Below are 18626 nucleotides of genomic sequence, written 5' to 3'. Positions count from 1 at the left end.
ACTATCAAGTAATGACAAATAGGATCATGGCCACAATGCTCCCACTTCAACTTTTCTGAAACTATTAACTAGAAAGCCAACATTCCTATTGCTTAAGCTTATTGTTATCTTACCATAGTTGATTTATAGAATTGAAGCCATCCAGTACTGCATAATCTAACTTTCTCTAAGACACTTTTCTTACACAAAGAATCTTTATTTCTCTATTATGCTACATTAAGCCCTCAAAAGAAATACAAATGCTATTAAGCTATATGGCTGCTAAGGGGTACCTATAACATATGAGTTAAATAGGAACTACAGCTCAGATACAGTGTTTTGCAGTAGCTGCTCTCTCTTGTTAAAAATAATATATATAAATATAAATATCTAAACATGTATCAGCAATCTAAATAGATACTGGTTGCAATCTATACTTTATGTCGCTTGTGCAGTCCTTCTGACTTTAATGTTGCTAACCGTAAATAAATGGCTTATATTCAAAAAAAGTAAGATATAAAACACATGGAGATGTTTAACTAATTTAAGAATAAAGTACAAAATTTGAGAAACAAGGGAACCTAGAAAGCAACTTTGATGACATTAATAGGATGACAATGTGGGTATACAGGTCTGGAATATGCAAAATTAGAAGCTGCTGGCTAAATCAGTTAGCATTTTGCTTTTCTTGGTACAACTTGGGAATTCCATGGTGTGTCACCATTCATTTAGTTTTGTGTATCACTATATCTGTATGATACTGTATTGTGGACTTTTCAGGACTATAAAAAAAGTTATAATACAATCCACACCAAAAGGTCAGCCACCCCTCAAGCGTGAATGCCATGAAAATTAAGACCACCAGACCAAAACACTAACACTTTATTAAAAATTCAAATTTTATTGCAAATTATATTTTGCTTCTCTTTTTTCTTCATTTTTACATGATTTATTGATATCCATGATTTTTTCACAAATGTACTTGTTCACTTTGGAGAGTCTCTGTGCAATTTCAGTTTCATCCACAGTTTCTTGTGCTATCCGGTCATACAAACATTCTGGAATGAAGAGAAATGGCATTTAGACTGACACCACAATTTTTTTTTACATACAGTATGCATCAATTAGCAAGGTAAACAACAAATGCAATGGGAAGAAGTTTACTGAAGAAATTGTAAAAGTGACAAATAATTCAGTAAAGAGGAGCTGCTGCACAACAAACTACCAGGAAAACTGTATCAGAGCCAATTTTTTACATGTGAACATAGACAATATAATAATGAAGTATATTTTCAGCACAAATGACTGGCATTTGGACTCATAATCTTTAAAGTGGCCATCTCCCATTTCTAACGATTTGCTTGCCCAAACTGCGATTCTCCACTTGCTCACAGAACAATCATCAAATGAGGATATTCTGAGGAATAATGTGTTCTTGCCCTCTATTTTCCTTTTGCAATTAATGCAGCAATCTCATATCATTGGCTCCTATGATACCTTTCCCCTCATGCCTCTCTCCTGCTGTTGTGGAAAGTCTTCCTCTGCTGAGGCATTTACTTCCTCTGCCACTAGCACTTCCACATGAGCAAGATCAATTTTTTTCAAGGAGCATTTATACATAAGTGCTAGGGGCAGAGGAAGCAAGCATGCAGTGAAGGAAAGCCTCCACAGTAGCCAGAGAAACACAAGGGGAACAACATTGTAGGATCCAAGACACTGTCATTCCCAACTAGCATAGCCATTTCTTGCACTTGGCTTGTCTAATCTTATTACTGTTATCCTTAGCTTGCAATATCACTGATGAACAAATGCCCGACCCACTTCAGCAGTATGTTAGTATGAAGAACCAAGCATTCTAAAACCTCCTCAGTGACGACAAAGAATTGTGTAAACTACAAGGAGATAGCCTAAGGAAAGACTCTGTTAGCTAACAGAGTCCACTGGAGAGGCAGAAAGACCCCCTATTCCTTGGCTAGAACCCTGCAATTCTTAATTCTCAAGTATATGGATGACAGTAAATGCTTGGACAAGACTTAGGGAGGAACTCAAGATAAATGAGTAGCAGGCTTATCAAGGCAAAGCTAAAAAAGACATGCCCCATTACTTTTAGCTCCTTAGCACAGGATATATATATAATGTTTTTTATATATATATATATATAGCCATTTCTACTGTAATATATGCAACTATGTGGCTATTCTTTCTTGTTCTAATAAATAACTTCCAAACCCATTAACCAACTTAAGTTTTACTTTGCTTTACTCAGAAATCATGTCACTGGCCATTCAGATTGCTTAATATACAAGAAAACCATAGAAATTCATTGAAAAAACAAGTTTTATAACATTGTTAATGCAGTATATTAAAATTATGACACTGAACTACTCTACATCCACTGTAGTACCTTCTGACACCCAACAGAAAAATCTGGAAAATAAATAAATAAACCAAGCCCGATTTAAATGGCTTGGGGCCATTTAAACCAAACAGCTAAACAGCAGGAAGCTCCCAGCTGCTCAGCTGTTTCTCCTGAAGAGCAGAAAGCAGGCATAAACCCCTGCTATCTCTTCTTCATGTACCATAACGAACCACCACAAATTGTGCAAAATCCATGGTAGTTCAGGGGACTGCCTTGAAATGGTTTTCTACTTTCTCCATGGTCAGGGACAGAGGGTAGTAACTGGTGAGAGGGTCTTCCCGCGGTACTTGCTAGAATGTGGAGTGCCACAGGGGGCGATCCTCTCACCAATGTTGTTTAACATCTATATGTGCCCCCTGACCTAGAGAAGCTGAGAGAAATATAGAAGTATCTGAAATGAGACATTTAGGAACCTGCTATAGATGTCTTGCTCCCATGGAGAAAAGTCCTGAGGTAGGTGCAAGTCAGGCTGAAGAAAAGCAATCCACTGGAAGAGACCCCTTCCTCGGATGATGAAATGATACTGTCTCCCACAGAGGATAAACTGCTGACTGGGTAAGGCGAACTCTAAATAATGTGTGATTCAATAAATCAGGACAGTAGAGAGAGTGTTTTGCAATGGGTATTTTAGTCATACTGTGTACTGCCTGGCTGGTGCAAAGGCTGTATACATCACATGCTGCCTAGACAGTCTGCCTGGATGTATGGGAGAACAATCAATGACAGCTGTTCAATTTGGCACTGACTACTTTGAGAAAATGCAGCCATGTGTTCTTGAAAGAAAAATGTAAGTTGTTAGGCATGAAGTTAAGATCTAGGACCAAGACAGCATTTTCAGAAATGCTACTATTCCATGTGCAGAAAAGGTTAGATAGATTAGGGATATCAACATGTGGATGAGTTCATACTGCTTTGGGGGGGGCAGGATTTAGATTTGCAAACCACTGGGGAACATTCGGGAACACGCGAAGCCTATACAAGAGAGACACGCTCCACATGAATCAAAATGGAACCAGACTGATGGGACTTGATATCAACACAACTGCAGAGCAGCTATGAAATAAAAGATGACGAACTTGGGGAACATTTGACAACCCATAGCTAAGGGGTGAATATTCTAAATGGGAACAGGGCACTTAACAATAGGTGAAATGACAGTAGTTTAAGGAAACTAAAGGATTATAGAGGAAAATGTGCATCAAGCTCTCTGTGGCTATACCACTTCAAATCATAGGTTTCTAAGATTTGTATATAAACTCCTGTGCCTTGTTTCCCTATCCAAGCTTCCTTTGCCAATGGAATCTCTTCTGAAATTAAATTTGGTTGCATTGATTTCAGAGGAAACTTGCCACTTACATAGTGTAAGTGCATGGGTCATGATAGTGACAATATTTCTAGATATCATAAATGATAAAAAATCATGGAACCAACTAAAAGGTAGGGAACCTGGGGCTTGATCCTGAGTGTTACTCAAGATAAGAGTGTTCTTGAATCCACTGGGAACACAGAAAACAGTGCTAATTGATTGCAGCATTATTGTAAGTGGCAAGTTGCCCCTTGAAACCAAAGTTAATTTCAGAATAGGTCCCATTTAGACCATGGGTTCTTACTAAGCTATGTAGCAGCAATTCCTAAGAGATTCAGAGTTATTACTTTGAATTTAATTAGAGTAGTGAGATTGATTTTCACCAAATATTGAAAATCTTATACCTTTCCTGGGATACCACAGTGGTTAAAGAAAATAAAGCAGTTACATATTCCTTTGTCAGACTTACTGCTTTGCAAAGTAACATAGATATCAGGGAAACAGATTCAATATGGCATCATTTTTATGTTGGATGGCGATAAATGGAACTTAATCCCTTTTCCCTTTATTTCTTTCTGGAGGAGTTAAGATGGTACTCTAAGGGCATATTCTAATTGCGATTTGTAATTGTAACTATTGTTCTGTATGTTTTTGTATATAAGCCTTGTTCTGTGGTCAGCAATGCTTCCAAAGAAATTTTAATGTATTTTGAAAAAATTAATGAAACAAATACACTTTAAAAACACAGAAGAGGAATCTTCTAAAAAATGAGGGGATTTATCAAAAAGATACTGAAAGGGAAGACAAGTAGATTGAAATCTCTTCAGGATTCTTGAACTTTATTTAAATTGATGATAACTAAAACTCAACCAGAATGTATACCAGAAATCAAGGCAAGTGCCATCAAAACTAACATGATGCCAGAGCGATTAATGAACTAAGTCAAGGATGCCATAAAAGGAAGGTTGTCTGCCTTCAAAATATAGAAATTGCCCAAATGAAAAGAACACGGGCTCTGTCAACACATAAATTGATGGTAAAATGAGTGAAATTATTGTGAGGAATAATTTGCTAAGAACAGTAAAAGTGCAATCCTATGCAGAGATATTCCAGTCTCAACGCACTGATTTCAGTGGTTTGATAGTGAGGAACTCTAAATAGGTCCGCACTGTGAGAAAAACCATAATATTTTTGAACACATCAGAAGTAAGAATCCAGCCAGGGAGGTGGTTGGGCTATGATGAAGAAGTGAAGACTGCTAAAGGAAGATAGGGAGACTGCAGAGAAGTTAAATGTATTTTTTACATTCATCTTCACTGTTAAAGAGGTGGGATGGTTCACTTACACTTGAATCACTGTTTGCATGTAGGTGTTTGAAGAATCAAATCAAATAGAAATGACAAGAGATTAAATTTGAAATCTATCTAACAAATTAAAAATGAACAACTCATAGGTCTGGATGGGGAACTCTAAGTATTAATAATTTAACTATTATGCCACTCTTTTCCAGTGGCCTCTCTACCAAGTTGGAATGTAGGGAGTCCATTGCTAATTTTTAAAAAGGGATCTGTGAAGTTAAAGGGCAGATATCCCTAAGTAAATGGGTGGAAAGCACTGTTAAAGAATACACAATTATTAAGCATATAGAAGACCACACCTACTGGGAAAAATTCAGTATGGCTTCTGCATAGCAAAGTCATATTTCAACTCTTTAGAGTACTTTAAGAGTGTTACCAAGCATGTGGGTAAGCATGAGTGGGTAAAGATTATATATGCGGATAAAAATTGCTTAAACAACAGGAGACAGCAGGTAACAGAGAAGACATTGTTCTCAAAATTAGAGATGGGCATGAACTGAGACAATGTGGTTTCCTTTCTGTTTTGTGGCATGCCCAGTTCACAACACAAACCATGGGCCGTCACAAATTTAGGCGTCAAAAAAACAGGTTCATTTTGTGAGGTTTGTGACCTAGAGACAACAAACTTGCAGGTGATCTCCGGATGACTCTACTCTACCTGCCCTCCAAGTCTGGTGAGGACTGGATCCAAGTTACGGCTCCTCCAAAGAAGGTGCCCCCCAGGAAAGTGATTTCTGGGGAAATGACAGGCAGAGGTTCAGGAGGTTCAAGGTAAGCAAAAATGGAATTAAGTAAGAATAAAATTAGGCACATACATCTTAATTGGGTTTGAACTGGCACTGGATGATTAGGCCACAGTAAATAGTTCAATGAAAATACTCAGAAGTGCTGAAAAAGTCAAATTATGTCCTTGAAATCAAATTTATGGAGGACAGTAACTATTAAATTTCAACAACCTTTACTGGCATAACAACTGTAGTATGACAGAAAAACAACAACACAACAGTCCGAACAATCAAGGCCCTGTCTGCTGATACAAGGTGCACAAATTTGGCCACAGTTTCAATCACCATTTTGGGCCCTGAACAAGTTGGATTCTGCCATGGGAAATGAACTATAGATCACTGTGTAGTGTTAAGCCATTGACTATTAGCCAGGATGGCTTTAAAAACTCCTACCATGTGAACATAAGAACATAAGAGACGCCAATGTTGGATCAGGCCAAAGGCCCATCCAGTCCAACACTCTGTGTCACACAGTGGCCAGAAATACCAGTGCCATCAGGAGGTCCAGCAGTGGGGCCAGGACATTAGAAGCCCTCCCACTGTTGACCCCCCCCCCCAAGCACCAAGAAGACAGAGCATCACTTGCCCCAGAGCCCCTAGCTATACCTTGTGGCTAATAGCCACTGATGGACCTCTGCTCCATATGCTTATCTAATTCCCTTTTGAAGCCGTCCATGCTTGTAGCACCCACCACTTCCTGTGGCAGTGAATTCCATGTGTTAATCACTCTTTGGGTGAAGAAGTACTTCCTTTTATACCTCTGCAGGGGGTTGGGGGTAGCCCAGACTCCCATTATGAGCAGAGGTGAGCTACTGGGCAACCAGCTGGTCATCCTGCTAGGTGGTAGTTTTCCAGACATGGCACGAACCCTACTGGGTACTCAGCAGGGGCCAAACAATACAAACATGGCCTAGCAGAGTGACAGGGATCAGGAGGGCAGTTATGGAATTAAAACACGAAAGGGAGGGATAAAAAGTATGAGGCTAGAGCTACCGGCACTCCAGCTCCTGGGAGAAGACACACCTTCTTCTGAGAAACTGAAGCCCTTTACACTGGCCTTTTCATGCCAGGGAGAGATGGATGAGGACAGACTGGTCTGGGCTCCAGCCACTTGTGGAGCCAAACTGGGTAAAGGAGAATGGGTGAATCTCAAACTTCTTCCTCTTTCCTTTCCACAGCTGAGGAGCAGGTAAGCAGCTTGGACTGGTTGATGGCAGCCTGAATGCAGAACCTGAAGGCCAGTTTGGCCTCTGTACCACTGCTTGTGGGCCTTCAGTGGTATCTGGCTGGCTACTGAGGGGAATAGGAATTAGAGGAACCATCAATCTGATCTAACAGAGCTCTTCCTATGTTATCACATTAAATGGAAGTAAGCACACACTAGATTTACCATTTTATTTCCAATAGGACTACCAAATGAAACACCACCCTTTGGTATTGCATGCAGACTGCTAGAAAAAACCATTATGTGCATAAGGATCAGGCACATAACAAGGCCTGCAAATATTCTCTAGCATGAAGCTATGTGAATGTCCCGTTGTAGTCAACAGGATCACAGCCTTAAGAATATTTTAAAGTACAGTTTCAGCACCCAAGTTACAACACGAGAAATGCTCAGCCACAATTCTGTCTCTACTTACTTTCTACTTTTATTCCACATAAAGGGAAGAAGAGAATTGAGTCAGCTAGGCTGGGAGAAGGCGCATGGAAGAGATCTGCTGTGAGGGGAGTGGGGTTTTTGCCTTTCTTAAACTGCTGGAAAGCATTAACTGAGGTTGCTTTGTGAGAGAACGCGTCTGAAAGTGAGTGGGTGCTTGTGGCCTGCTGGGGAGTCGTTTCTGTTTGGTTTTCTTTCGTCTGGTTTATTGCTGATAGTTGCTGACTGGGTAGGGTCTGTTTGTCTGGAGTTGATTGCTGGCCCCACCCTCTGCTGTTGAGAGGCAGAGGCTGTGAGCCTTTGAACTCTAAGGCTCCTCCTTACTAGAGGCGTGAGCCAAAGGGTGAAAAACCAAAGGACTTTTGGCCTGTGGCTCTTAGCTGGGGGACTGGGCCTGAGGACCCTGTAAGAAGCTAAGAAGTTTTTACGTTACCACTTTCAGCCTCAGCAGACGTTAAGTCAAGCCTGTAAATTCCAGGATATATCAACACACAAAGTTAATTCTAGGGTGAAGGAACCTACTCAGACGATGAATGCTCAAGGTCCATTTCCAGTCACCTGCAGAGAGTGCACCATATTTGTCAGAGGAAGAGAAACGTAATGGGGACAAAAGATAATGGAGGTGCACCACTGGCTGTGTTGGTGGTACCGACAGGAAAGCTCTGGATTCTGGGACCATGGGCTACATTTTCTGGAAGAAGGCCTACTAGCATGCGATTGACTTCACATATCAAAGTCACAGAAGAATATGTTTGGCAGGAACAGGAAGCTCAGGGTTCAGGGAGAGTCATCAGGAGGGCTTTAAACTGACACCAGAAGGGGAAGATGACCAATATAGTTGTTAAAATGAAGGAAAGCAAACAGCAGAGGCCCACCTGCGAAGGTCAGGTCAAATGGAGTCGACAGTGCAGGAGTTCAGGTCCTTATGTACCAATGCCTAAAGGTTGGGCAGCAAGAAGAAGAGCTTGAGCTTCTAATGCAGACGGAGGGATATGGTTTAGTAGGCATTACAGAGACTTGGTGGGATGATTCCCATGACTAGAATGTAGCAGTGGACAGATAGGAGTTGTTCAAGAAAAACAGAAAGAGTCAAAGAGAAGGTGTGAGAAGAGGGTTTGCTTGTCCAGAAATACTGGAGAAGGCAGATGACAACCCAGTGGGAAGTATCTGGGTAACAATAAGGGAAGGAAGGACAAAGATTATTGTGGCTGGAGTCTGCTATAGACCTCCTAACCAGGGTGAGGAGGTGAATGATACCTTCCTTGAGTAGCTTGACAGTGTATCCAAGCAACATGACCTTGTAGTTATGGGTGATTTCAGCTTCCCTAATGCGCCCTGGGAGACAAACTCTGTTAAGTGTCCAGAGTCACACAACTCCCTGACCTGCCTGACAACTTTTTTCAAATGATGAGGGAAGCTATGAGGGGCTCAGCCATACTCAACTTAGTATTAACCAAAAGGCAAGAGTTGGTAGATAGGGTGAAGGTGGTGGGGACCTTAGGGGGAAGTGACCATGCCCTCCTAGAATTCTTTTTGCTGTGGGGGGCCAAGGAAATTCAGAGCCAGATGTGTATGTTAGATTTTAGTAGGACAGGCTTTAATGAATTTGGAGGTGTGATGAGAGTCATTGTATGAGCAAGAATGTTGGAAGGGAAAGGAGCAAGTGAAAGGTGGGCTCTCCTAAAACAAAAACTCTTGCAAGCTCAAGGCATCACTATTCCAACAAGATGGAAACATGGTAGGGGTTCCAAAAAGCCAATGTGGATGTGTGATGACCTAAGAAAGATGAGCTAAATTCTCCCAGATTAGAGTCTGCGTACTTAACCACTACCCCAAACTGCCTCTGCCTAGGGAGGTGGTGAGCTTCGCTCACTGACAGTCTCCAAGCATTGGCTGGATGAACACAAGCAGCAGCTGGATGAACATCCTACACTGAGCAGGAGGTTGGACTAGATGGCCTGTCTGACCTCTTCCAACTCTGTAATTCCAAGAGCTCACTGGTTGCTCAGCTGGCGATATCAGTTACTGATGGGCACTGAAGACTCAAAGCTCCAGTCTAAATAAGAACTCTTCTAGTATGACTCATGTCTATAAGTTAAGGTCCAGAGTCATAAATACAGGACATGGATAACTGAAAGTGATGTTATCCACAACCAACAAATATTTGGGAGAGGAAATAGCCTGTTTTATCAAAGAGTATTTGCTTAGACACCTTCTCAGTAACTCTCAGAAAGTCTCAAATCAGTTTTTTTCCCCTTTTCCTGACTGCAAGCCAATTAATGCATTAGCAGAAATTGCTGGCTGCTTCCATGCGATGAGTACAGCAATATGTTTAGTTTCCAAATCAATGTCATTCCGCCCTAAAGACCAATGGTGCATGATGATGCCCAATATTAGGAGAAGCAGTCCCCACCATCTCCATGTGCCACAATGCCTCTGGTAATGTATAGATTGGGCCACAGACTATCTGATTGTGCATGGATGTGGATGTGCATAAACAGTTTAATTTATTTTCTCTTTGTTTACTCCACATCAAACACTGATGTTCACATCCATATGCATCATACAGGTGAGACCAGATTCAGATAACATGCCACTAAAAACCCAAAACACAACATATGCGGGTGTTTCACACCCCAGCACACACACACATTTAAAGGTACATCTGAACCTATATCATTATATATAATCTAGAGACAATCAGATGCACTCAAATCCTATTAAAATCAAGGGAACTTTACATTTTGAAGTCCTTACATCACAATCCATTTCAATTAATATTAACTGTGCTTAACATTCTCGGGGTACACTTTTGTTCAAAGCTAGACTTCTTGTTCAAATGCCAGATCAGGTATAGCAATTCTTTTCTACTTATCTTTCGTTGTCTACTTTTCTCTTAAAATGACTACAGATCTTCTTTCGGTATTTTAAATGAAAAATTGGAGATTAGAGAAGGAGAAGACTTTTTGTATGTATGTAGAAGTTCTAATGGTATTTCCAAGCAAGGACACTCATAAAATCACAGTGGATGTTCTGATTAAGTTGATAAATGGAAAAATTTTGTTGAAAGTGACAAGACGGCTGAGAACGAGGGCCTAAGGGAACAGAAAATTCCAGTGGCCTGGGTCATCCTAGGCACCAGAGAGACAAGTAACAAGTTGCTGGGGGATGGTAGCAGCATACCTGCTCTGTATGTTGTTCTGAATTGGGGTGGGGGGAGGGGATCTTCGGCTGGGGGTTCATGGTGGCTTTCAACAGCCTCGGGAAGAGAAGGAAGAAGAAACATTCTTCCATTTCATCTCCACAAAAGAACATTACATTCTCCAAATAACCTACCTCTGACAATGCTTAATTTGTGAGGTGACAGAGGTGGTTTAGGAATAGCGTCTTTCTTTTTTTTGGTTGCAACTCCTGTGACGCTTCTATTCTTGAGAACATCTGTTCCCCAGATCATAACCGCTAAGTTTTTTGTATACTTTGAATCTCCTTGCGTTACTTGCAGCTGGTGCCATTTCTCCCCATCTACCCAGATGCCACTGCCAAGATGAACCTGAAAACAAATAGCAGTCAGTTCACAATTAGCACAGAGCACCCAGAAGTCAGCCTGACAGTTAATTAAGTTATTAGTTTTGCCACTCACAGACTGGCATTATCCCTAAAAAAGAGCTCCAAATATATTTCTGTAATATTTCAAAGTTTAGAATGAACAGTTTCAACCACCAAATTAACTATTTGGACATTAAATCAGGTTGACCTATACAACTAAATCAGAAAGTTGATGATACCAGAATAAAGGTGCTCAGATGATGAAATCAGAAATATAAAGAGTTAGATCCAGACTAAATTGGCAGCTTCCTCTGATTCGATCTTCCTTCTGCATACCATCTTCATGATATTCTTCAGGGTCCCTATTCCCCAGGAGTACCATTTTGTAGAGATCAGTAGGCTGCAGCGGGAAGAGGGAGGAAGGAAAATTTCATTCTGCCATTGGAAAATTTAGTCTGGATCCAAATCAAGGTCTTAAACCTATGTCTACCTGAAAGTCAGAAGCAGGTTTTCCAAGCTACTTCCACAATTCTTTAATGGTAGGGCATTCAAGTTCTTCTAAAGATATTATTTTCATCATAGGTATAACCTGTTGGTGTACCCCAGTGAACAGGCACAGTCATATTGAGAAAGCCCCCAAATAACACCAATTAAGGAAAATGCTATCACTATCTTATCAAAGTCACATCATCATGAAAATGGCATGATAACAACTTGAAAAATATTGATGAAGTAACTTCCAAAAATACCTTTCCATTCTCAAGAATATATTTGTCCATTACTGGAACAGCAGCAGGGTAGTATGTTGATGTGTTTGCTTCCTCACTGAATGTCTTCTGTACTTCAGGTTCAGGATCAAGAGATTCTGGATTAACTTTTTCAAGTTCTATGGCAGGACCTAGATGGTTCAGAAAAAAACATGAAAGTATATCAAATAACAATAAATTAAATAAGTTACAGATTCTGCTATCAAATGTGCAGACTGCAAAACAATGAAAAAGGAAAATTAAACTTGTAGCATGTATTCCACACATAGAGGGCCTTCTCAGGAGTTGCTCCAGTTGTATGGCAAGTCTAGCTATGAGCATGGCTTTATCTTCACAGAGCTTCCACAAGGGAGTGAACATTTTCTGCACAGTTAGCCTTTGATCATTTAGTTTGGCTTTGGCTTCTTGATTTTCTTTGTCCAATTATTCTGCTGCCATAATCTGCTCTGTATTACGTAAAATAACTGCCTGAAAGTGGCTAGGGCACCCCGCCCTGTCCCAGTTGATGCCGCACTTACCACTGAAAGGCCCCCACAGTGGGCCACCCCAGGTGATCCAAAGGACCATCTTAGATCACCAGGGATACAGCCTGACAGAAACCAGAGACTGGAGCCTTTCCTATGACTCAGCACACTGGTAGAGGTTTCACTGGAAGGTGCAGCTGTGTCAATCATGCCTCTGAAGCCCAGCTGGCCAGCATGGATGCTCAGGCAAAGCACAATGGGGACCCAATGCAACCAACAAGTGGAGACCCAGCCAAAGAGCTGATTGGCCAGAAGGAAACAAGGAGGCGGGGTCCCAGCTGGAGAGAGGCAGTGGCAGCCTTTAAACGCTAACTGGCTCAAGCAACAGGGAGTATAGCATGTAAAGGCTGTGAGGATCTGTTTAAACCCTCTCAGCCTCAGACCAGGGAGGAGGTGGTTGGAGCTATTCCAGTCTCAGAGCTGATACAGAAAGAGAGGCTCATAACAGATAAGCGGCAGCAGGAGGAGGATGACCTTGGTGAGCAAAACCCCTTCATCTCTACATGTAAGGTCCAAAGGAGCTGGAGGCCCAGACTCCACATCCAGTTGGAACAAGGAGACTCCAGCTGCTGGGTTCAGCTCCTCTCTTCTCCACTTCAGTACCCCACTATGCCATGCCAAGCCACCTTTCTACAGCTGCCCTTTAGGGATGCCAGTCCCCAGGTGGTGGTGTAGGAATCCTGATTTCTCAGGCTCTCCCCCTGATGCCGGACAGCTGGCTGGCGGGGGAAGCCCTGCCTCCAGCAGCTGTCCATGGCTCCACTTTAAAAGAGTGCCACCTGTGCCTGCCCCACAAGCCACAAATTCGTGACTGGCAGGGCAGGTGCTGTGGCACCTTCTCTTTTCAAGTGGGTGCTGTGTGGGCCTGCTCTGCAAGGCATGAATTCGTGGCTTGCAAGGCGGGCACTGTAGTGCCTGCTGTTTTCAGGCGAGGGGTACCTGTGCCTGCCCGGCAAGCAGTGAACTCACTGCTTGCAGGGCAGGTGTGCACGGCTCCCACTCTTTTCAAGCGGAGGCTGCCTATACCTGCCCTGCAGGTATAGAGTTTTCCCTCCAACGATTGGGGCCACGCCCCCAACGTGATCTACGTGGTTGCGTCACTTCCTGTGATGCACCCACGCTGCACTTCGGGGGCGGGGTTCCCTCCGGGGCCCGATTCCGCGGCATCGGAAATCGGGCCTCCAAAGCGGGGGTTTACCCGCCCCCCGCCCCCACTTCGCAGCCCTAAGCCATGATGTAGCCCTCCATCTTTATTTGGAGTGCTAGCAAAATGCACATCAAAATATTTAGTGGGAAAATGTAAGCAAGGGAAGAGTAAATCAGACCTAAAGAACAGACCACTCACATCAGCGATGTTGATACAGGAATGGGGGAATTTGTTGCCTTCCATCAGTTCCAGCATATCTAGTTATCCTTCTGCTCCATTCTCTAGCATGTTTCCCTCACAGCCTGACCCACTTGTGCTCCTTTCCCACCTTGGATTATATACCCCTCCTCCAAGGATAGGGAAGGGCAGCAATTAACAGAGTTGTGCCTCCTTCCAAAGTGCAAGACCAATCAGGCCCCTCTGTCTCTCACAGAAACTCCATGACTTTATCCACAAGAAGCACAGTTTCGTTAGGTATATTTATTAAAATTTAAAAGACTCAGTATATTCAGTGTATAAATACTGCAAGCTGCTTCTTCTTAAGGTGCCTAAATAGTGTGCTTGGGCTCTGGAAGTCCCAAGTTTAAAGACCTGCTCAGCCATAATATTCACTGGTTAATCCTCAGGGCTCCTGATTCTGCCTCTCCCAGTCTAACCTGCCTCAGTAGCTGCAAGAATCAAATGAGGCCAATAATTCTACATGCCACCCCTAACCTCCTCTCAAGAAGTATGGACTAAGTATGTAAAAATAAATTAACAATGACAAAGATAAAAAATGAACTTTGCTTTTGCCACTTTTGAAAAACAGGAATAGAGAAAAAACTAACATGAGGGCTTAGAAAGTTGCAAATTCAGCAGTTTCCTTTTCCTCATAGCAAACTTCTGACAGTGAGGGGATTCTTAAAAGCAGTTTGTGATAGAGCATTTTCATAGAAATAAAGAGAATTAATCACTTTTCTGTTTCTCAAGCTCTTGGGCATAACTGAAGTAGTCCTTGGGATCCTGGCCAGTGAATAAAATGTAGGATCATCATGAGGTAATTATTTTCTTAGAAAGAACCCTGGGAAGGGGGACATTTCTATAATGCAATGGCATATCAAATATTTAGTTATAATTATAATACTTCAGAATTTAATATTTTTCACCAACACACGCAATAATGCTGTGTATTTATGTAAGAGGAATGAGCACTAAATTCAACAGGCAATATGCACAGGTGGAGCATGCCGTTGTCCTAACAATGAAATTAGCTATCCTGAATTCATATTTATTTGATGTACAGTCTGTACAGTTACAATAAAATATCTTTGAAAATACCTGTATAACTGACGTTTTTCTCTAATCTGAACCATCACTATATCTAATAGTTAACCATCTGTCTCCTGTGTGTATAATGAAAACACCTTAACAGAGCCAACAGACAAGGTAAGGGTACAGTTTGAGGCTGCTGTGAGGTAAGTTTTGTGGAGAACATTGAGATCACTGAGCCAGGAGTTGAATGAATATATATATATATTTGTTTATGTATAGGCTGTTTTCTTTTTGTTCAGCAGCACAGATCTCCATACAGTCATAGGAGAAGCCTGACAGACACTCTTAAGCTAGTTAAATTCCCTTTAACACTAGAGGTTACAAACAGCTTCCATTGCTACCCACCAGGCTGGATCTTTTCTAATACACACAGGACTACACCACACCATCCTGCACTTTTCCACGAGACAGGCTGAATGGTACCTGGTCCACTCATCCTCAGAGAGAGGCCTCACAACCAGGGGCTGAGAGAATAACCACTGTGCCATGCTAACGGGCAGGAATACCCTTTAATCCATCTGTTTTCTTGTTGAGGAGACCCCAACTGACTGCTGCTGTGTTTTCCTGCAACATTCCATCCCTTCCCCCTTTGAAAGGTGACTGGATACTGGAGCAGCACTTCCATAGGCTCAGGTGCAAAACTTCTGATCACAAGGAAGAATGTTCTAAAGATGCAGAGACGTAACCCAAAAGGGTCACCATTTGCCTCCCTTCACACTGCAGACAGGTGCTTCTGAGGCAGACCTTAATGGATACATAGGGTCATATAGGAGTGAACAGTTCTTCAGCTTCTTGGTATCTACACTGCTCAAGGCTTTACAGGTCAAAACCAGCCTTTTATTGCACCCTGAAACAACTGGAACCCAATACAGTGCTTGCAGTACAGGGGATAGTTTGATCACTGTAATAGTTATCAATAACCTTTAAATAGTATTTTTTATAATCAGAGCATGGATAACTGTGGCAAAGTCATTTTTTAAAAGAAGGGTGCAGCTAGTGTACCAATCAAAGTTTGTAAAAGGCAAGGCAAGAAAAGAAAAGAAAAAGAAAAGGAGAGCTTGAACAACTTAGCGACCTACAATTATTGCAGTGTAGGAAAAATATGAAGAAAATCAGGCAGAACTCATTTATTTGTAGAACGAAGAGGTTATCTCAGTAGAAGCCTTCATGCTATTTTTTATTTGGTGGCCTTTTGCTATTTGCTGAGACTATATATTTGACTTTACAAATCATCCATAAGTAGTATGCCTGGTAAAGTCCACTATGACACCAATTCAGAGAATCACTGGAAAACCAAGAGGTTGTATTAACTTTGGAGCAACTGATTAAAAGCATTAAAAATGACTTATTTATGTTTTAAATCTCTGGACACTTTTCAGTCAAAAGTTAAATGTTCTTTTAGCTAGATAAACCTCTCATTTATTTTACAAAATAGCAAGACTTGAATTTACAGAACAGCATGTTCTGAATTAGACATGAAATTCCCTTTACTGCATTTTTGCTAATTAGTGTTGCATGCCTAATTTGCCATGCACCATGCTTACTTCAGAAGTTTCTTTTTCTTTGCAGCTTTTGTGCTTTGATAAGCAAGAAAGAAATTGTGCACAAAAGTGAGGTTTCTGAAAGTCAAGAAAGTACCTAACACCAACATATAATCTTAACACAGGAAATGCAAGCCTTCAGGCTGCAAAGGAAACATCCTTGTATCACTGGAAATAGTATTTTCACTTCTGAGGGGCACTGCACCCATAATTAAATGGGCTGAAAGCAGGGGTCATTGGGGGGGGACGCGGGGGGACGCCATCCCCCCGGGTGAGGTGCGGGAGGGCGCGGCCTGGAGCTCCCTGCTGGTGCCCGCTGGAGGTCGCCGCCGGCTGTGGGGAGGACACACTTCCGGTGATGTCAGGGGGTGTGGCATATGCTAATGAGTTATGCTAATGAGTCCCCCTAGCTCTTTTTCTACGAAATGACCCCTGGCTGAAAGAGTACAGCTAAACAAGCTATTTTTTCATAGGTGTGCTTCTTAAGTTTCTTTGACATAATTTGTGTCATTCTAGGACAAAATGTTACTTGGATACACAGGGTTGGATCCAGCACTGAATTTCTGCTTGTGCTAGAGCTCTTGCAAGAAAAAAAACCCATGGTAGTCACTTGCACTAAGTTAAACTTATTGTATCAACATTTACATTTCTGCTTGCACAAGATCCTGTGCAACCAATATCTGGGCACTATAATAATAGGGAGGAAAGTGCCAAATGTTGCACAAGATCTTGCTCAAGTGAAAGTTCACTAAGTCTGTATATGTTTCCACTTGCACATCACTGGATTCAAACCATAGTAAGGCAACTGTGATATATTTGTCATTTTCCGTGAGTTTGACTGACAAAGGCTGAGGAAGAAAAGAAATGGGAAATTTTGTCTCACAGTGGTCAGTGAGAACATGTATGAACATACAAAGCTACTTGATAGCAAGACAAACCATATTTTTGGCTCTGACTGCCAGTACAGTTTTGACCACAGAAAGGTATTTCCCAGCATCTGCGGTCTGAGATAGTTTTAACAGGAGGTACCAGGGATTGAACCTGGGAATCTCTGTGATCAAAGAATGTACTTTACCACTGAACCCCACCTGCTGCTACCACTATCAAACAATGGCCAAAGAGGATCACTAAACCCATAGATTCAGGAAAGGAGACTGGTAGCACACCTATTTTCTACAATGCAGAAACGCCGATACTTCATAAAGACCTCAAGCAGCTATTGTCATCAAATTAGGTTACTTGAGGCCCCTGGCTGTGTCTGTGCCTCACACACAAACAGGCCCGTAGCCAGGATTTTTTAATTCGGGGGGCCTTTAAATAAGTCAGGGGGCACACACCCCACACCCCTGCACACACACCCAAGGGAGCACCTGGGCCAGATGGGAAGCCAGGGGGCCTTGGCAGTGAGTTAGGGGGGCGGGCCCCGAGATGCCCCACTGTAGCTACGAGCCTGCACACAAATCAAATAGACCAAAATGCCTAGACAGGAGAGTCAGTCCTACTGACTTCAAGGACATTTAGTATCGGTTTATGGCGACACAATAGCAGACGTTTCTCCCGAACCTCCCGGGGAAGCGATCCATGCGCCAGCAGTTTGGAGGGGGGCTCTTGTGAAAGGCTCCTAGCCATGGGGCTTTGAAGGGTAGCCTCTTCGTCAGCACGTTGCTGGAGAATTGAGGCACTCTTCAGCCCCAATGATCCTGCCACTGCTGCGTCCGCAATGAAACCAGAGCTAAGGGGGGGCGACGGGACCCCCCCGCAGGGGAGCTTTTGTGAAAGGCTCCTAGCCATGGGGCTTTGAAGGGTAGCCTCTTCGTCAGCACGTTGCTGGAGAATTGAGGCACTCTTCAGCCCCAATGATCCTGCCACTGCTGCGTCCGCAATGAAACCAGAGCAGCTGACTGGGACAAGCGTTGGAGATCGGGTGTAAAAAACGTACCTTGAGCAAGGTCTTCGGACCATCAATGAACAGTGAGTTGAGTTAAATTGAAATGCCGGGAATTGAAAAGAAAGCCCCCCTGGGAACGATGAGACGAGTGAGCGGGGGGGCCCCTCCCATACGCACAAAGAGAATAGCGATTTGCCGGGGGGGGCGGAAGAAAAAGCATTGAAATCTATTTTAAGATATCAACTAGAGCGCCTGTAAGCGTTTGGGCGAATTTCAGAGACTTTAGCAAGTTTTCAAAAAAGTAAACAATCCATAAAAATGGCATGGAAAAAGAAGAAGAAGAGATTGGATTTATACCCCGCCCTTCACTACCCAAAGGTGTCTCAGAGCGGCTTACA

General features: G+C 42.4%; 1 protein-coding gene across 2 annotated transcripts in view; it reads right to left on the bottom strand.

Annotated features, from left to right (window-relative positions):
* Positions 1–879: 879 nt before the first annotated feature.
* Positions 880–18626, bottom strand: part of BEND5 (BEN domain containing 5) — a 65082-nt gene continuing 47335 nt past the window's right edge. For both annotated transcript variants that reach the window (XM_015419716.1, XM_015419718.1), the window contains exons 4-6: positions 11800–11948; positions 10841–11054; positions 880–1037 (exon numbers count right to left, since the gene is read on the bottom strand). In XM_015419716.1, the coding sequence (XP_015275202.1) occupies positions 880–1037; positions 10841–11054; positions 11800–11948 (521 nt within the window). The remainder of the gene's footprint in view (positions 1038–10840; positions 11055–11799; positions 11949–18626) is intronic.

Source organism: Gekko japonicus, unplaced genomic scaffold (genome assembly GCF_001447785.1).
Source record: "Gekko japonicus isolate JY-2015 unplaced genomic scaffold, Gekko_japonicus_V1.1 scaffold1764, whole genome shotgun sequence".
NCBI classification, from domain to species: Eukaryota; Metazoa; Chordata; class Lepidosauria; order Squamata; family Gekkonidae; genus Gekko; species Gekko japonicus.
The sequence above is the reverse complement of the archived record's forward strand: the minus strand, read 5'-3'. Positions and strand labels throughout refer to the sequence as shown.